At 41.2% G+C, this 21,479-nt stretch overlaps 1 protein-coding gene across 1 annotated transcript in view; it reads left to right on the top strand.

Moving 5' to 3' along the window:
• Positions 1-21,092, top strand: part of lrfn2b (leucine rich repeat and fibronectin type III domain containing 2b) — a gene marked incomplete at its 3' end in the record, with an annotated part of 32,166 nt that extends 11,074 nt beyond the window's left edge. The window contains exons 2-4 of the mRNA XM_083898434.1: positions 10,869-10,966; positions 14,255-15,651; positions 20,120-21,092. Of these exons, the coding sequence (XP_083754560.1) occupies positions 14,276-15,651; positions 20,120-21,092 (2,349 nt within the window). The 5' untranslated portion in view covers positions 10,869-10,966; positions 14,255-14,275. The remainder of the gene's footprint in view (positions 1-10,868; positions 10,967-14,254; positions 15,652-20,119) is intronic.
• Positions 21,093-21,479: the final 387 nt, after the last annotated feature.

Below are 21,479 nucleotides of genomic sequence, written 5' to 3'. Positions count from 1 at the left end.
AATGTTCACTGGCCCGCAGCCTCTGTTCAATGATATCAATGATATGTGGCACCCTTGCCGCTGTGACACTTGGCCTTTTGTGATCATTTCAACCCAGCCCTTTTCTCACATGGTGACTGTAGATAAAAAAAGGAAAGTTGATAGCGAGGGCTGCCGTTTCCAGGCTGTTTTGGGATTTTGCAGTTATGCAACTTTATCTGCTCTACTTTGGTACGGTTCCTCTGGTGAGAAAGCAACGAAACGGTATAGTTTAATGCATTATGGATATAAGGTGAGATACGGGATTACCCCAAATTTCCACCGGGCGCGTCAGTGCTGCCGTTTTGCGCTGTCCTCTGCCTAGCGTCAATCCCCACGGGGTGCGTCACGAAAGCGCTACCTTGTGAACCAGCCGTATTCAGCGAGCCAGCGCTGATGTTCCGCGGTTGTGACGCGCAGGGGGGAAATCGGGGGTTAGTCTGGTTCCGGTGCCAATGGACTTTGCGGTCAATTTGGTTCGTTTATACATGTGAAAGCAAACCGTACCCACATCTGTTTGCTACATTGTAACATTTTTTGACCGGTGCAGACTAAAGCAATCAAACTATAGGTGTGAAAGTGCCCTAAGTGACTCTCACCTGTGTGACGTCTTCGCATTAAAACCACTGTTTTTGAGCCAGAACTGGACTGCATGCTGTAGTCAAGATCTCAGTATCACACTTCACATTAGTGCAGACATGATTTGTTTAGTCCTCTGAGGTGAATAATTTCTAAAATCTTAATTAATAGATTTTTTGTGATAATCAAAACCACTGTCCATCAAAACCACTACCACTAATGTCTGTCCTTTGTTGCTATCTCAGCAATGAGTCTGAACATTTGAACACACTGAAAATGTCAATGCAAGGAAAGGAGAGCGTCATTCTGCACAAAAGATGCAGTCCCTGGAGAAGTAGGTATACTCTCAATTTTTGCCATTTTTTAACGCAGCCCAAAAAAGCCCTGTTTTAGAAACTGGACCAGCTCGATGCCCTTGCAAGGATACTGTGAGGGACATGGGAGTTTGTCCAGCCAGACTACATGTGCTTTTTGGACCTGGAAAAGGCTCACAATCGTGTCCTTTGAGGTGTCCTATGGGGAGTACTCCAGGAGTATGGCATGGACTGCTTATTTATATGGGTAGTCCGATCTCTTCTCTCAGAATGAAAGCTTGGTTCGCATTGCCAGCAATATGTCAGACTTGTTCCCAGTAAGTTAGGACTCTGCCAAGGATTCCCTTTGTCATAGATCCTGTTTACGGAATTATGGAATAACTTTTATGGACAGGATTTCTAGTTGCAACAGGGTGGTGGAGGATGTCAGGTTCACCAACTCTCACCTATGGTCACACACTGTTGGCAGGTACTGAACAGAAGAAGGTTGCAGATGCAAGCGCCAAATTTGTTTCCTCTGCAGGGTGTCGGCACAGGAAGATGGACTTTCGGGAGAGGCTTGGAGGCGAGCAGCTCCATTGATTTTCCAGTTGAGGTGGTTCAAGCATCAAGTCAAGATACCTGGCATTCCCAACTTGAAGGAGGCCCCAGGGCAGAACCAGGACACACTGGAGAGATTATATCGCTCGGCTGGCCTGGGAACACCATGGTGTCCCACCAGAAGAGATGGTCGAGATGGCTGGGGAGAGTAGTGTCAGGCATGTAACAGTGAATGTATGTGCACTGATAGAGCCAGAGTGGGACAATTTTTTGTCGTATGAATTTAAGACCAGACTCAATGGTTCACTGCTCAATAATAATATCATCCAATCACATGGCAGCAACTCAGAGCATTTAGGCATTACCTGTTTAACCCATTGACCCATTGAAAGCATTGCCGCATTTCTACCATTAGAGCCGCGAGAGCGGCTGCGCGTTTTATTCTACCATAGACGCCGGTAAAGCAGACACGTCAATTTTTCAGGGGGTATAAGAGTTCCTCGCGACATTGTTTTGAAATTACTTCGAGCAAACATGGAGGACTTTGACAGTGGAGAGATTTCTAAGGGCAGTGATTTTGAGGAGTTTTCTCGTCTTCAATGACATCATCGCTAATAACTTCGAACGCACTGAACAAATCGACCAGGATTTATGGTTAAGACATAATTATGTTTGAAGACGACGAGGTCGGCGATAATGACGATAAGTACCACTGTAATCGATGGAGTGTTTACAACCGCGCACCAGGGGTGACAGTGGATTTACCTGCAGATGCCACAGCGCTGTAAGCACTATCACCGTTGCATGTGAAGCAGACTGTTACAGTCTGTTATTGTTCTTCACACTCCATCAGGACTAATATCAATCACAAGTTGATATTACTTTATTTTCTTACTGTTTTTTAATTGAAAATAGTTATTCACTTTACTTTTACATTTTTGTTTCACTTTCGCAGGAGAGCCACAGGTGTAAGCTCTCAAATACTTTTTGAATTGTGTTCCTATCTGCTACAGAGGCTGAGAAATCAGTCATTTAGTAGGCATTGAACCTACTGAGGTTTTAGGTTTTCCAGGTGCTTCAGGCCTTAATGGGTTAAGATGACCTGCGAAAGAATATCTTTATTTCTATATAGTACTGCGCAATTGTCTGAGGCTACCAGTAGATTTGGTGTTTTAACAAAGCTATAATGACCATAGATTATTATCTCTCAATCTTAGAATACAACCAGAAAATGCAGGAAGTATGTATGCAATATTGACAAAAAAAATAATAATAACACATTCAGCAGGCTAAAATATCAGATGCATAGTGTGATCACCCCTTACAATTGAACCATTGGTTGGTAATGTTGGTCACACCTGTATGTATTCTTAATGGCTGCAGTGAACCAGGATAAACAAGACATGCATGAGCTTCACATACTGTACCTGTTTAAGTCATTTGGAATCTTGCTAATTAATATATTAGATTTACATTGTTATAGACATAATATGATTATTTTGCATCAGTGAGGTGGCTCGCAAAGAGAAATTAGCAGACTTAGGGCCTGATTTACTAAGATTCCAAATAGCAAGCGCTAAATTGCTTGCGCGAGCAGAAAGACTGCGCCCGCTACAGGATTACATTTTGCGGGTGAACTACTAAGATTGCGGCCGCAATTGACTACAGGCGCAGAAGTGGTTAAGACCGCCCTATTTAAATGAGGATTTTGCGCGAGTCAAGAGTTGTCCACATGGAGAAAGAGCAGACTCAAAGGAAGCGCAGAAATAAATTTGAAGCCACTGAACAGAAAGTGACGTTCTGCGATGAGCAGATAACTGGGATCGAGGCATATATGACATATTGTTCCCCGGGTCCATAGGACCTTTTTATATTATTATTATTATTATTATTATAATCCTGCGTCGGTATTTTGGATAGCTCCATCATTACCTGACGTATCAAACAAAGAAAACTACGGACTATGGATGTTGCCGTAAAAAAAAAAAGAAGGTGCTGCGCTCTCCTGCTGACTCACCTGCAGCTCACTGACAGCTGCCAGGGAGCGAGTTCTGCTGTTTCTATGGATCTAATGGATGAGTGACTTTCTTGTCAATAAGTAAATAAATAAATAAAGCGGATCATCACAACGGCTTTTTAGTCCCAGTCCGTCCCTGGTTTCATCTGTGTTCATTCAGTCAGGCTGAGTTTCCATTACGCGTGCCAACAGCCTTTGATCTGACGTCAGAGGCGACGGGACAATCGATATAGATGATATATCTATAGCTGATTCAGATAATTACATTAAATAGTGAGGTTTTGGTGACGTTCGCGCACTGTGCCACCTGCGCTTCGCCGTGCACCGAGAGTAGACCAGGTTAGAGCTGGACCCGTTAAGGTAAAGCGGGGTCTTAACCGGGGAACATAGGTACGACCCCTCCTTGAACCACAAACTGCAGACCAAGGTAAGCCCATACCAGTACAAACACGCATTTCTCCTCTGAATATCTATGTTTAATTTATTCAGATATACCAAATAAGAAATGAATGTGCGTCATCTGTGAACGCATAGTTGAACATGCTCTGGAAAAGCGTAATTTCCTGATTTACAAATATATAAAACTATAAATAACCGCAGCCATGTGCGTGCTGCACACCGCTGTGCCAGTTAAGATCTGCCTTTCAAACGTGCTAAATATAGACGCAAAAATAAACACCGCAATCAGTTTCAGGTTTGATAAATCACTTTGCGCGTGCTAAAATAACATATTTACATTTTCTCCTCCCATCACACGCAAAATAGCGTTTAAACGCCCCATATTGCATATGCATTAAGGCAAGAACGCTAAATCGGTTGCGGGTGCTATTTTGCCCGTCTGAGGGACGCACTCCTCGTTGCACTCTGTTAGTAGATCAGCATCAACGCTAATCTGCGTGTGCAATCCAGTTTGCACACGTTTTTGCACGCGCAAAGCTTTAGTAAATCAGGCCCAAAGTGGATAATCAAGTAGTAAAACTATTAAGAAAGTTATGTCACTGCTTCTGGAAAACAACTGAAGGGCAATGTTATGTAATATAATGTTATTTTTCAAGCACATTGCTAATACAGTGATACAAAATTTGATTTAAAATCAGTTGATCGAACAAAGACAGTCATAGATTGACCTTCATAGTTGAGACCTGAATATTGTAGATGATTATGATATCCCCTGGGCAGAGAAATAATTAAAATACTAGAGCCTAAATCTGAAGAACTCTAGGAATTAGGGAAAGAGGTGAAGACACTAGGACAGTACAATTAGAAATTATGTGATGTTCTCAGTCATTTAGGTCATGGTCATAGTCACTTGAGTTCTTGAACTGAAGAGGCCTCTTGGATGAAATGTGAATCATCTTCAAACTTAACTGGCACTTAACTCAAGCCAGTTCAGTTACCTACAGTGAACTAGTGACAATGTTCTGGGATGATTTCCCTCACAACTCCAGTTCCTGCTATGTACAGAGGTTTCCCAATGAAGAGGAACACAGAAGACAGAGAGAGACCAGTTGCATGCTACAATAATAACTACCTGAAACTCAGCATCAGTAGGACTAAAGAGCTAGAGGTGAACGACCATAGGAGCAGAAGCCACTGGACTGCACTGACAATACCCTCTACAGAAGATTACAGAACAGATTGGCCTTTCTGAGGTACATAGAAATAGAAATAAACGTGCTAAGTCGAACGATATAAGGTTCTTCGGCTTGTCCTCATAGGGTAGAACCTTTTTATAAAGGTTCCACCTTGAACCCTTTTGGAGGGTTCCACCAAGAACCTTTTAAAATCCTTTACTCAGGAAAGGGGTTTTAAAGGATTCTCTGGATCAAAATGTTTTTACTGGAACCATTAGTGTTACCAAGAACCCTTGAAAAACCCTTTTTTGGGAAATGTTTTTTCATAAGCAAAGGGTTCCAGGTAGAACCTCAGCCCTTGTAGAAGGACCTACCTCCTTTCACTATTCGTGTGCTGGGGGATTAAAGACAGGATCAGGGTCATCCTCCATCCTGGGCAACCCCACCCTCTTCACAATGATCTGTGGCAGATGGGAACAGCTTTTACAACCACAGATGGATGAAGGGCACAGATGGTCAGCATGACACACACACACACAAACACACACACACACACACACACACACACACACACACACACACACACACACACACACACACACACACACACATTATCCGTATGGAAAACAAACAATACCGCCGCACCGCACTGATCTACAATACTGCCTACAACCCTTTTTAAATCATCTACAAGTAGAGTATGAGGATTATTGTAGTCTGTGATCATATCTACCTCAATGACCTTCTTTGTTTTATCTACATGTGCATTGAGATAAATGTTGGTGGAACACCAGTCAGTCAGCTGTTCCACCTCCTTTCTGTAGAGACACATGTTGTGTCATCCTCAAAATAGTTGATATGGTACGAGCTGTGCACTGTTGTGCCCTCATGTATTAATGACGTGAACAGCAGGGGGCTGAGCATACACTTGCAGGAGACACGTCTCTCTCTCCTTCCCCGGTAATAATAATCACATGAAAAAAAACAACAGGGCGAGACTCTCCCTGTGCACAGCAAACCTTTTTTACGCCAAAAGGCATACAGTAAACCACACTGCATTCAGTCACTTCCTGGAACTATGTTCAAAAGACATTTAAGATGAAACAATAAAAGCATGTTTCTTTGCCCTGTAGTGTAAGTCCAGTTGACCATGTTTACATGGCTTGTAAAACAACACTGTGTTTACCATGGTAAATCCGTCCCATATAAGATGGTATTTTCAGCAGTTTGACCATAGACATAGTTAATGTATTGCTCAGACACCTAATTTACATATATTTGATGCCAGTAATAGGGTTTTTCCTAGATTAATGATTAACCACCAACATCTGAGTAAATTCTCTCAAATGTGCTGCCCTCTGCCCATATATTTTTATTTGGTAAAGATAAAACACAGCTAGCTTCAACAAAAAAAGAACAGATAATGTAAAATAATCCTCTTGACTTGATTGTAGAGATGCAATGACCTTAGTCTTTGTAAACACTGAGAAGCAGGTCTGAGCCCCACAGCTCACACAGAGAGGAGGAAGAATGAGGTTCTGAAATTGATCTCATTCCTGAGGGACAGCATTCCTGCTGTCTGACTGTGAGTGCTACTCCATCACAACCAGGATTGGCTCAGTCATATGTGAGAGGATCAGGAATGGTTAATAAGTGAGTGGGGCTTTTGGCCTTGAGCCCATGCTGTTCACAGATGTACAGGATTCAGAAAGGATTGAAGGTACATTAAGCAGGATTATTTGGCCATTTTCATCAATAATTCCAGCATAACCTGTCAGCCTTGAGCAAATGTGGGGACAGTACAGTGGTTGCCATTGTTGCGTCCAATCATGAAGGTCCCAGGTAAACTCTGTCCCAGGTCATTTCTTTGCTGTTTGCATGTGTTTTTTTTTTCTGAGCAAAGCACTGACCATCAATCTGGAGTCAGAGGCTGCCCACTGCTTCTAGTTCGAGGAAGGTTCCTAGTAGAAGATGGGTAAAATGTTTTGCTCCACTGGATTAAAAAAGTTGAGGCCAACATTAAAATAATAAAACAAGCTGTGACGTATGCCATAAAGTAGGACGTTGTAGATCTTTTTGCGACATGGAGCCGGACACCAAAATTTGCACAGCGCCAATGCAGGTGATGCAGACCTGCACGGGCTTTGACAGCTTTTGACATTCACCTGGTAGTGAGGTTGATGTATCATCAAATGAATCTTGTAGACATTATTTGAACGTTGAAATCCTACATTATGTCACTCTAACCTTAATGATGTAAAACACTGGCACTTCCTGAAAGTTGCAAACCCATTAAGAGAGCTTGGTTCTCATTAAAACTGTGTCACTGTCTGAGCTGCAGTCTACCAAGGACAGTATGAATGCAGTTGCATGTAGATTTAAATCCAGGAATGTACTGTGTTTTTAAAGCATTTCACAATGCACCCATACACACTTTTGCACAGTGTGTGTACTCCTTGCATGTGACAGCATGCAAGTACCGCAAACTTTCTCTGAGACACATTGGTTTTGTCGAGCCAGTGAACCGTGACTTTAGATATATAAATTCACAAAGTCACAAAACAACATGTTCAAGCTTTTAATGTAAGCTGTAGTGGATCAGCATCTTGTGTTGCTGTGATTAAGAATTAAGAAATTTCTCTATGGACTTTGGTGAAAGGAGAGTGAGTGGTTGAACATTTGGATAAGACTGTTTCAGCAAAGTAGCCAACGTATTCTTAAGATGTCATAGATTTAAAGCTATATTTACATTTCTTGTATTGTTACACTTCTCCTTTGTAATCTTAAATTGCTCCTAATATAAGCATATGGCACTCTAAAACGTATGATAAACCCACCAGGTTTTGAATTATTTCACTCTTAGATATTTCTGATAAAAGTGTGACCAATCATTTTATTTGGTCCGAATACAATTATTTGCCGAGCTTCCTGTCTGTCAGCTATCGCGCGACTCGCCGACCGCTGTCACAGTTGCACGCCTCTTTTGCAGAGCGGCAGAGGAGTGTTGCGACTCTCACGTGAAAGCACATATCACTCTGCAGTTACTGTGCTCAACAAGCAGCAGGTGTAGCGCATGGCTGCTGCCGTAACTGCCCTGGAGGGTGGGACTTTGATTGCTTTTGCAGTATGCTTTGGGTCATTGTCCATCTGCTCTGTGAAGCGCCGTCCACTGAATTCTGAAGCATTTGGCTGAATATGAGCAGATAATATTGCTGGAAAAACTTCAGAAATTCATCCTGCTGCTTTTGTCAGCAGTTACATCATCAATAAATACAAGGGAACCAGTTCCATTAGCAGCCATACATGTCCACACCATGACACTACCACCACAATGCTTCACTGATGAAGTGGTATGTTGTGGATCATGAGCAGTTCCTTTCCTTCTCCACACTCTTCTCTTCCCATCACTGTGGTACAAGTTGATCTTGGTCTCATCTGTACAGAGGATATTCTTCCAGAATTATAACAGCTTTTTTAGGTGTTGTTTGGCAAATTCTTATCTTGTCTTCCTGTTTTTGAGGCTCACTAATGGTTTGCATCTTGTGGTGAACCCTCTGTATTCACTCTGCTGAAATCTTCTTTTGATTGTTGACTTGAAACAAACACCTTCCTCCTGGAGAGTGTTTTTGATCTGGCCAACTGTTGTGAAGGGCTTTTTCTTCACCAGGGAAAGAATTCTTCTGTCGTCCACCACAGTGGTTTTCTGTGGTCTTCCAGGTCTTTTGGTGTTGCTGAGCTCACCGGTGCATTCTTTCTTTTTAAGAATGTTCCATACAGTTGATTTGGACACACCTAATGTTTTTGCTATTTCTCTGATGGGTTTGTTTTGATTTTTCAGCCTAATGATGGCTTGCTTCACTGATGGTGACAGCTCCTTGGATCTCATATTGAGAGTTAACAGCAACAGATTCCAAATGCAAATGTCACTCCTGGAATCAACTCCAGAACTTTGACCTGCTAAATTGAAGATGAAATAATGAGGGAATAGCCCACACCTGTCCATGAAATAGCTTTTCAGTGAATTGTCTCTCTACTTTTGGTCCCCTAAAAAGTGGGAGGCACATATAGAAAGGCTTGTAATTCCTACACCGTTCACTTGATTTGGATGTAAATACGCTCAAATTAAGCAGTCCCTTGTAAGTTGACCAAAGAGCTTGTTTGTTGGAGGTGGATGCTGATTGGCTGCTTGAGTACAGCAGCTATTTGGACACTGTTCCTCAGCTGATGGGATCAGTAAAACATTTGTAACTGTGTTTATAAACTACATACTAATGAGTATTCATGTGTTACTTATTATAAAGTGTTAACCCCCTTTCTGTCCCCCACCTCTCCTCTATCTCCCCCATTTTTCATTTCACCCCAATCAGTCGAGGCAGATGCTGCACATGCTCGGCTGCGTTATCGACTTGCTCGGCATGAACAGCGAAAGGCTTGATGGGGTGCGCTAGTGGATTTCATGAATACCGACGTCACGTCACTTATATGTGTAACAGGAATAATGTTGTTTTTGTCTGATTTCCCTTATATAATTGTATAATTATTTTTAGGAATAATAACAACGTGTTGAAGTAGTTTTAAAACTCCAGATTCTTTCACTCAACCTGTTTATATTCAACTATAATTCGCGTGTTCATCACATTTAACAGTAACTTCATGAACCGATAGTGACGATAAGACAAACAGCCTCCCCGGTAGTGATGGGATCAGCAGTTCATTTGAGTGTACTGAATCACTTGAATCAGTTAATTAATGATTAGTTCAAAAGATTCGTTCACTGAATTGTTCAGTGCGTAGCAGGAGCCCAGTGCCCTGCTACGTGACTCACCTCCTCCCTGAGAGCAGTACGTTCACGCTGTGGGTCATAGAGTGAGTGACAGCGCGAACGAGATTCATGTCCTCAGCCACAGTTTTCCAGTTCTCTGTCAGTTCGTTCCTCAGCCACAGTTCACGAGTTCTCTGTGTGTCAGTTTGTTCGCGATGCGAATGGATTCACGTTTAATGTTTCCTTTTTAAGTACAATCCAATAGTGTCCCCAGTTACCTTTTTTTATATATTATTTTAATTCAGTCATTGTATTTTAACCCTTTTCTTTTCTTTCTTTTACTTGCATTTGGCCATTTCCAATGTGTATTTGCACATAAGCGCTCACTTCACTTTCTGTGAAGCACTTTGGTTGTGGCCGCTTGTAAATGTGCGTTATGAATACATTTGACTTGACTTGACTTGACTCACGTCCTCCTCCGTGACAGCTTTCTCTCTATCAGTTCGTTCTTTTACGAATCATGAATGAGTCAGTGACTGACGAATCAGCAGCACGGCAGACACAGTTCTTACGAGTCACTCCCTCCCCGCTCGGCGCACTTTGGCTGGCGTCGTTTGCCGAAGATTCACGAGTGAGTGACGGAGCCGGCCGACGACTTCACGAGTGATTCACAGAATGAGGCAGTTCAACTCCCGGCCACCACGCTCGCTGCTGAGCTCAACTTAACTAAGAAAGGAACGAATCAGTTCATGAAGTGATTCCAGTCAGTTCGTTCACTAAAATGATTAGTTCTTTCGAACAAATCATTTTTTTCGTGATATTGATTTGAGGCCATATCGCCCAGCCCTAAAAGGGAGTATTTTTCTCTCCACTGATGCCTCGTGTTTGCTCATTGTGTGAATTGTTGGGTTTCTCTCCTCTCTATAATGTTATCTATGTACAGTGCTTTGAGATATTGTATCGGCGCTATACAAATAAAATTTAATTTAACTGAATTTTACACTGTACCTTTAAGTAACTAAAATATCTTTTTCCTCTCTTTTTCTCCGTGTTGTTGCTGGCAGCTATGTTTTCACTGAGGGTGAGCATCCATGCCTCAGACTGGTTCCTGTTGATGACAGGGTGCTGGCTACAAACACAGCAAAGTCAACACTGACTAAATGTAAGTACTTCATACAACCACACATTGATTTATCAATTTAAGTAATAAAATATATACCAGGCTCTGCTGGAACAAGGTGAGTTTAGAGATGAGAGCAGGGATAGTGATGGCGTGTGCTGTATGTAGTGTTGTACATGACTGTGTTCTATAAGGGTGGCCATATGTACAGATTTAGGCTGGACACTCTGGATTTTAAATGCCAGTGTCCGGCACAGCCTTTAACTGGACACTCAGCTGTCCTGCTTTTTGTTGATGCACTGGGACGCAGCATAATTTCCAATGCCCTAAGAACTATGGTCGAAAAAATAATTGGCTGAAAGCTCTGCTGATCAAATATGTCAGATATATCATTGGCTAAAAGACATGTTTCCACAGATAGACATTAAAATAACAGACGTGTCGCAGGACGCAGACCTCTTTGATTCTGTTCGAGAAGCTTGTACATGTACCAGAAGTTCCTTGGCAACAAAAAACCTCTTGCTGCCAGGAAAAGGCAGCCATATTTCAGACAGACATTCAACTTTGCATTTACTTGATGCAGTTTTATTTATTTGTTAAATTTCACCATAATCAAGCAATGGGGTAAAGGAAGCCAATACAAGGAGTTTATGAGCGTTGAGTAGGGCTGGGACGATTTATCGAAAAATGTATCGTTAAAGAAATGTACGATGATAATCAACATCATTTTTTCCATGCCTTTACATTCGATAATTAAAAAAAAAAAAATAAAAGTAGTTTTTGGCTGTGTCTGTAGGTAGACAGGCTACCAGTATGTTCATGTCCCTTTAAGACACTCGGACGTGTACAGCATGTGCAGTCATGTGGTAGCAGTGTTGCCAACTTGCTGACTGGCGACTTTCAGACTCCTCCTAGTGATTTTTTTTTGTCAAAAGTGACTAGTGACAAATCTAGAGCATCAAGCAGTGGGTGCTGCCGGGATCCCCACCCCCTCCCAAAGCACACAGGCTGTGATTTTCTACAGTCAGAGCAGAGAGGAGACCTCTGGCTTACAGAGCGCGGTGTAACTGTAAATGTTTCTTCACTCAGTCTCACACAAAAATAAATTACTGCATTTGATACATATCTACAGTGGCCCTGTGGTGCAAAACACAAACGCAAATAACAAAAGACAAATGCACATCAAAAAACAGAAAGGCAAAACTTAAAACACAAACGTAAATCCCAAAACGCAAACGCAAATGACAAACGCGAACACAAAAGCAGAAAAGACAAAAACATTAACTCACAACGGAAATGCAAATCAAAAAACGGAAAAACAAAAGCAGAAAACACTAACTCGGAAGAGGTATGTGTTGTGATTTCTATTTCGAGTTACTGTTTTTGTGTTTTCTGCATTTTGTCTGCATTTTTAATTTGCGTTTCCGTTGTGAGTCAGTGTTTTTGTGTTTTTCGTGCTAGTTCTGGATAGCTTGGGTGTGTGTTTGGTTGGGTTTGTTTGCACTGCAGTTACAGATTAGTGATGGGAATTCCGGCTCTCCACAAAAAGCCAGTTCTTTTGGCTTTGCTCACTAAAAAGGGCCTGCTCTTTTGGCTCCTCAGATTTTTGGTAACGCTTTCTTTTACAGTCCCCTAATTACCAGGTATTTACCTGGTAAATTCATGGTAACACTAAAGTGTTGCTCGGTAATTACCAAGGGTAATAAGATCAGTAAATACAATGAAACCGTTGCCAAAATACTGGGTAATGCACGGTAATGTACTCGGTAAGTAAAGTAAAACTGTACTGTAAAAGAAAGCCAAGCTTGTTTCCATGTAATTACACACATTTTTAGGGTTAGGTTTGTTAGATTACCCCTTGGGTAAATAGCTAGTAATTAGGGGACTGTAGGTACCTGCTTATTACCAGTTTATAACCCAATAATACACTTACATTTACCATAGTTTTGCCATAGTTTAGCTGTACATACCTTCTTATTAACAGCAGTAATAACACGCTATAATTAACTATATAGTTACCAGGTAAATGCCCAGTATTTTGGCAACAGTTTCACTGTATTTACTTTCTTATTACCATTGGTAATTACCTAGTAACACTTTGGTGTTACCATGAATTTACCAGGTAAATACCTGGTAATTAGGGGACTGTAAAAGAAAGCGTTACCAGATTTTTTGTTGCTTAAATTAATTTATTATTGAACTAATGTAAAAAAATAATAATAAAAAAAAAACAATATATATATATAATATGTATATGATGTATATGGCTTCATCAATAGACTTAACATTGAACATAGACATACATAATTAAAAAAAAAAAAAGACCCATAGACAAATGTCCAATCTCTGTCACACAGACACTGCCACACATCTTGACCAATCACGCACGGCTTTAAAATACAATAATAATAATTCAAAAAAATTGCTCTCTTGATTGCGAGCCGGCTTTCGTCATTCATTTCAAAGAGCTGGCTCTAATTCTGCTCTCGTTCGCGAACGACCCATCACTATTACAGATGAGCATGAAGCAGCCGGTGTGTGATTTACAACAACAATAGCACAACGTTTGACTGTGATTCTTTAGTGGTGTACAATCATTGATGTAACACTGGCTGTCTGTTCCACCTGCCTGTCGGTGCCTGTCTTGTGCAGAGCAGTCTTTCATTTCCAATCATAACCCTAACCCATTTACTACAGCTGAAGCTGTTTAAATCAGTCAAATAGGGAGGATATACAAATGAATATTATCACAATGCATAATGACATTAAATGCTTTATTTGTAGCTATTGGAGGAAGAGGAAAAGAGAAGGGAGAGAATTTTCTAGTGAGATCTGCTGACTATTGATGATGAATGGATTGTGAGCTGGCTCTGACTTCCATGAACAGTCAGAGCCAGACACACTAAACCCAGCATGATAGAGAATCATGGTTTCATATAGGTTTGATATAGCTATGGAATGGAAGAATGGATATTCACCCCAAACCACAGTGCACAGAAGAGAGGATCTTTGTGTGCCACAACCAGGTGGCGCTGCTGTACACACTATGCACACTATTAGCCTTCTGCATTCACAACATCTGCCACCTTCTGCCACTCCCTGGCATTAGTGATGACAACACCATGGTCATGAAATTGAAATGTTTATTTTGCGCACATCCACTTCAGTCCCTCAATTTCTCATTGTGTAAAATTAAAATAAGACGTTCTGTGATGCAGATGAGCTGATGTGTATTATTATTAGGTCACATAATAATACTAATACTAATAAAACCTATAAATATTATGATAATTTCACCTCTATTGTATTTTTTATTTGTTTCTAAAACAGGTTCCATTGTGTGACTCTACCATGGAACACGTCATCTACTGCCTGCTGGTCCTAGGAGCCACAATAATGATCACCCACACCTGCCCCAAGTACTGTGTTTGCCAAAATCTGTCCGAGTCCTTGGGGACATTGTGTCCCTCCAAAGGCCTCCTTTTTGTGCCTCCAGATATTGACCGCAGCACAGTGGAGCTCCGGCTAGGAGGCAATTACATATTTCGCATAACACAACAGGACTTTGCCAATATGACTGACCTGGTGGATCTGACACTCTCCAGGAATACTATTAGCTACATTCAGCCATTCTCTTTTGGTGACCTGGAAACACTGCGTTCACTTCATTTGGACAATAACCGCTTGATAGAACTAGGCCCCGACGATTTGCGAGGTTTGGTCAACTTACAGCACCTCATCATGAACAACAACCAGTTGGTTCGCATCCGTGACAAAGCCTTTGAGGACCTCGCCCCTGTTGTGGAGGATCTAGATCTCTCCTACAATAACCTGATGTCTCTGCCATGGGACTCAGTTAATCAAATGATTAATCTGCACCAGCTAAGTCTGGACCATAACCTATTGGATTTTATTCCAGAGGGCACATTCACGCACCTGGAAAGGCTGGTGAGACTTGACTTAACTTCAAACTGCTTGCAGAAGATACCCCCAGACCCCATCTTCATCCACGCCCAAGAATCCATGCTATTGGTTGCACCCTTTGATTCCCAACTATCCTTAAGTCTGGGTGGGAATCCTCTTCACTGCAACTGTGAGATCCTGTGGTTGCGGAGGCTTGAGCGAGACGATGACCTGGAGACTTGTGCCTCCCCACCTGCCCTAAAGGGTCGTTATTTTTGGAATGTAAAGGAGGAGGAGTTTGTTTGTCAGCCACCTCTCATTACCAAGCACACCCACAGGATATTGGTATTGGAGGGCCAGTCAGCCAGCCTAGAGTGTGAGGCTGCTGGAGACCCTTCTCCTACTATCCACTGGATATCCCCTGATGATCTCCTACTTGGCAACTCCTCCCGAACAGCAGTGTACAGCAACGGAACACTGAATATCAGCATAACCACCTCTAAGGATTATGGCCCCTTCACCTGTATTGCTGCCAATGTGGCAGGGGAGTCCACTGCATCTGTTGAGGTGTCAATTGTCCACCTTCCCCACCATAACAATGGAACTGAACACCCAGCACTACCCAAGTCACACCTCTCTGACATCACGGGAACCACCAGGATCAGCAAGGGGGCTTCTGAGAGCCAAACAGAGAGTGCTGTGTTCGTCTCAGAGGTGACATCTGTTTCAGTACTTGTCAAGTGGATGGTGAGCAAATCAGCTCCTAAGGTTAAGATGTACCAACTCCAGTACAACTGCTCTGATGATGAAGTTGTCTTTTACAGGTAAACATTCAAATTTGATAATACAAGTGAATGCACAGTTAATCCTAGCTGACTGGGATCATTTAAACTTTACATGATCATTTTAGTTTAGAGTAGCTACTCCAATCTTTATTGTTGCATCACATGATCCACCAGTCCCCTGCAGTTTAATAACATATCAAATTGATTCTTTTTTATGTATATTTCTGAGTGACATGTTTGTCTGTTTGTATATGAACAGCAAAACTCAACTTTTCTGAGGAAGTAGATAATGGCCTAAGAAGTAATTAGACGTTAGTACTAGTAGTGATCTGAGGACAGATCTGAATTCCTGATTTTTCTTTTCAACCATTTACACTGTGGAAAAAGGATTTACCTTGTCAGTGGTGTTTTTATTTCAGATAAGTAACTTCTGGACATGGTTCACACAAGGCCCTGGTATACCCAACATGCAGGGCACCACCAGCTGTGGTTTTTTTGTCAAATTATATGATCATTGGAATTTACAATGAAGTGATGCGACATAAAGCTGGTCTTATATTTTAGCGAGCTGTCAATGAGTTAAACTCATGCAGCATGTGTATTGGTATAGGTATGTGTATGTATATATATATATATATATATATATATATATATATATATATATACACAAACATATACCATAGTGCATAGGTTTCCCTGGTTCCTCAACACTTGTCCAGAACAGGGCAGTCCTAAGAACAGCTAAGATACTGCGCACAACCCTTATGCTCCCAAAATTGGAGGAGACACAAGACAGCCCAAGTGAGCGATTGGAGGATTTGTATATATACTGAGGGAGTGGCACTAATTGAAGGCAACATAGCAGATGTTGAAGACCAGAGGTGGGTAGTAACACGCTACATTTACTCCGTTACAAATACTTATATATAATATAATATTTATATATATTATAGAGTAACTTTTTAGATAAATAATAATTTTAGGAGTAGTTTTACGACAACATACTTTTACTTTACTGGAGTATATATTTGAAGAAAGAACGATACTTTACTCCATTTGGCTAAATGACCCACGTTACTTTATTTTTTAGATCTTTTTTTATGTGCACTATCTATTTCTCTCCCTGTGGGACGTCTTCAGCCAACATTTCTATAACATGACTATTTTAACCACTACAAAACATAAAGTTGGCTATGGCTGACAAAATCTTGCCAATTAAATGCTGCCAGTGTCACAAGACAAGTGTTGTCATGTCATTTGTACTCTCTGAAAAATGGTTAAGAAATCATAAATTCTGCCAGGGTATGTAAATTTAGGAGTACAACTGTACCTGCACCTAGTAAGGCAGGTCCTCAAGAGTCAGCTGAGTGGCAGGAAAACGATTCAAGCCATCATTACCCATGCCCTGCCAGTCATCAGATACCCTGCTGGCAGAATTGGCTGGCCAAAGGAAGAGATAGAGGCCACTGACATCAAGAGAAGGAAGCTCCCTACCATGCATGGTGAGGATCAACGGCTCCGAGAATGGACTAGAGGTCCCAGGATCCAGATGGATAACGCCTGCAAAGGTGGTTGAGAACAATAGTGCAAACTGGTGGTGGCTAATCAGCCGGACATAGTGGTTGTCGATAAGCAGCAGAAGAGGGCAGTAGTGATACTTTAGATGCAACAATCCCAAGTGATGGCAACATCAAGAAGATGGAACATGAGAAGCTTGACAAAATACCAAGGGCTGAGAGAAGAGCTAGAGAGGATATGGGGATTATTATTTGGTCCTAGTGGTGGTAGGAACACTAGGAGCTATAACCCCCAAACTGGGATAAACTGACTCCCAGCACTTCCAGAAAGCTTGCATGTGCTTTAAAAAATTGTGACTCACGATGAAGTTTACTTTTGAAGAGGAATCAGGCTCACTGTAACTTCAGAGACAGTTATTCATGAATTAGTTATTCTGATGGAATTTTAGAATATCAGTTTTTAGAAAGACGTTATAAACAGAAAACAAAAGCAAGCTTCGTGGGCAACTTATTTGGTGTTCATGGGGCCACTGGCAGTTCGGTGCGTAAGGCAATTGCCTAACCTTGTCCAATGGAAAGCAGAAAGGGGGAGTGACCTTGATCAGAAAGAAATCAGATCTTTATGTGGACACCGGAGATGTTAATGCCAACTGTGAATGCATGTGGTGAAGCGCTATCTGATCACTATCTAATCGATCTAATTCTAATGCCAGGTGTAAGAGAGGGCTCAGATTCACTGCTTTTCATTGGTATTGTGACAATGACTTCAAGAAGGGTCACAGTTTCAGACAAAGCCTCTTCAGGTTTTAATGATGCAATCAGTAGGCAAGTGTTCACTTTGCTGGCAGAGGGACTTACATTACTTTTTCAACTTCAATGAGTTTGACTACAATCATATAAACCTTTCCACCTGACCTATCACAGTGTCTCAGGCCTCTTTCGGGACTGTAGTTGCATGTGTTTCCTCCTCTTGTTTACTCCTGCTCTCCCATCTTGTGCAGGCACATCAGCTTGTTCCATGTCCTGTCCTATATCTATCTATATCTATGCCTATATCTTCTTAAATGTGTCCATCGACTGTTGGACGCCAGACGCATCTATATCTTGTTTCTGTAGTGCGTCATACATCACGTTAACTTCTGGCATTAGCTCAGAAAAACTGAGCTAATGAGAGTTGCAGGAACTTGCATGGACAGACTGTAAGCCTTGTGTATGTCACCATGGTCACCATGTCACCATGTCACCCTCCCTCATCGGTGTGACAGCTATCCAAATAAATGTATTTATTTATTGCTATATTCAAGACAAATTCCACAATCAAAGTACCGTGATCGGCTCACGACAACATATTTGCCATTCATTGCTTGCAGTTACTATATCATTACAACACAAAAACTCAACTTAGCAATTGGCATTTCACAGAAGAACAATGCAGCAGTTGATGTGGTTGAGGGCAAAAACATCAATTATGTGGTCAACCTCAAGGACCCTTGCTCTTCATATTAAATATGATATAAGACTTTGAAATAATATTAATATTTAAATGTAGATTGTGGAACATCCTCCACAAATACTTAACTCACAGGACACAGATAGTAGGTGTCAGGGATATGCTCCGTTTACTGTTAATACAGTGAGGCGTTGTTACAATGAGTCTGAGCTGCTAATGCAGCATCTATTTATAAATGTAGGAGGTCTTTGGGCTGTTGCAGTAAATATTCAGCTGATCTAAGTCAGGTGTGTATATACTGCACTCACAGAAGCCTTTATCACAAAACATCTTCTCATAAACCCTTTTCACAAAAAAAAAATTCAATATATTCTTGAAATTCTTTGACATTCAGTGCCAGAAGGTTTGTGGAAAATGTACATATAAGATTTATAATGTGAAAAGAGGGAGACTTATTATATCCGCAAGAAATGCGGATATTATGTAATCGGTCTTGCGCGTCCGCAGATATTTTTTTTATGGGTCACATACCCCCTGTAGATGATCCTTATTGATTTTGAGCTGTCTACCATTATTATTAATTAGTTAATTAATTAATTAATTAATGATAGAAAAACCATATTTTTGCCTGTATCTTTCAAAGTATTGCAGGTATTGGCTTCAAATTTTGCATGGGCATCACATACCACCTGAGAATTATCCCTATCTCTGTAGCTTTATTATTAATTAGCAAATTAATTAATTTATTATGCTAAAAACACATTTTCAGCTTTATCTTCCAGACTGATGGAGATATTGCATTCAAATTTTGTACAATGATTCATGTAACAACTATCTACAAGTACAATCATTATTACTTTGGCTATGATTGGTAATAGTTACATAATAAGTTAACTGGTTAACTTATTAGTGAACACAGAAAAAATAGTTAAGGCATTTTTTCTTTATTATTGAGCTCATTTGGACACATTGAGGATATCATGGGTTTATTTAGCACTTATTCATAATATTTATTACATTATAATATACATGTATTAATTATCATATAAAAAATAGTTAAGCCTCCATTTCTTTATTAATGCATTGAATGGAAAGTTGGACATATTGTAGCTTTTTCATGAAATTTAATAAACATAGTGTATGCTTTTTCATGACATTTGGACACTTTGAAGATATGGCAGGTGTGGTTAGCATTTTAATATTCATAATATTTAACAAGGTATAATAGGTTAACTAGTTTTATTAAAAACTAGAGAGAAATGTATGAGTTCAGGTATTCTGTGTTCAATATCGAGTTTATATGGATACTTTGAACATGTATAAAGTGTATTCAGCATTATATCATAATATTTAACAGTTATTTTGTTGAATTTATTCATAATTAATTAAAAAAGTTAGTGGCAGGTGCGAGTGCGTATACTTTGGGTATATTGGAAAGTTGAGGATTGGACAAGTTTGCGGATATACCCCTTGCTGTCGGCCCCCGACAGCGTAGGCTAGTTCATCTAAATAATCGTAAGTTTCTCTTGTCTTTGTTCAGGATGATCCCAGCCTCCAGTCAGTCTTTTGTGGTGACTAATCTGGTGTCGAGGACTCGCTATGATCTGTGTGTGCTTGCTGCCTGGGATGACACTGCCACCATGCTCACAGCCACCAGTGTTGTTGGCTGCACACACTTCTTCACCCAGGACGACTACTCTCAGTGTCAGTCTCTGCCCAGGTCACTGCCTGGAGGCACCATGATCCTGGTGGTTGGTGGCATCATTGTGGCCATCTTGCTTGTGTTCATCGTTCTTATGGTGCACTATAAAGCTGCAGATACTGCTCTCCTTAAAATGCGGCTGACCAGTGTTACTGACCCATATCCTCAGACCAATGGGGGTCGAATTGGGAAAAATGGGCTTCTTATGTCCCAGTCTCAGCTTCAGTCTCAACCTGAGCCAATAGTAAAGCCGAAAGTGACTCTGCAAGATAAGGTGGTGGAGTTCAAGTGTGGTTCCCTCCAGAGCAGCCTTACCTCATCATCCTCTTCCTCCACATCCATGGCTGGGGCTTCATACAGCCCCAAACACACACTGGCCAATGTTTGGTGGTCAGCTCCCTCTAAGCCGCAGCCCAGCCTGGACAACCCTCTCAGGGCCTTCACTTCACTGGAGCTGCAGGTCACACAGGAACATAACCCAGAATCCTCCAGTAGCACATCAATGATAACAACACAGTCACACACAGACAGAGAGCCTATGCTGGGCTGGAAACTAGACTCAAGCCTCAGTCAACTACTTCTGCTCCCTCTGGACTCACAATTTAAAAGAAGCCAGTCGTTTGACATGGGAGATGTATCAGGTAGCAGCACTACTCAGCTATTCAGCAAAGCTGACAGCATCAGCAGTATCTGGACTCAGCAGAGTCTCTCTGTGAATGGTGTGCTGCTGCAGTGTAAGGACTACACAGAGGGAGACACACAAGGAAGCAAGGAGACAATAGATAGTGCTGTGATGGAAAGTACTGTCTAGAGGGATGAGGACAGTCAAACTGTCAGTCAACAGCAATGCCAAAACAGACTCATTACAGTTCACAGCCACAGCCAAAAACAAAAGTTAGCCATACCACTTCAGGATTGATTTTCTTCACTCTTTGTACAGAGACATATTTAAAGAGCAGATCAGCCATGACATAGCAATACTCTGGTATGTGTGGTCATGCACACAGGCTCCATAAAGTATGAATTCAGTAAGTATTGTATATATTAAGCCATTACAGCTAATACTGTTGTTACACCTCGACTGTTTGTGTGTGTGTGTGTGTGTGTGTGTGTGTGTGTGTGTGTGTGTGTGTGTGTACAGCTCTGACAAAAAAGCAATTAAAAGATTTTGTCTCATATAGTTACTCTCTTTATTTTT

The sequence above is a fragment of the Microchirus variegatus genome, assembly GCF_963457635.1.
Source record: "Microchirus variegatus genome assembly, chromosome: 12".
Lineage (NCBI taxonomy): Eukaryota > Metazoa > Chordata > Actinopteri > Pleuronectiformes > Soleidae > Microchirus > Microchirus variegatus.
The sequence above is the reverse complement of the archived record's forward strand: the minus strand, read 5'-3'. Positions and strand labels throughout refer to the sequence as shown.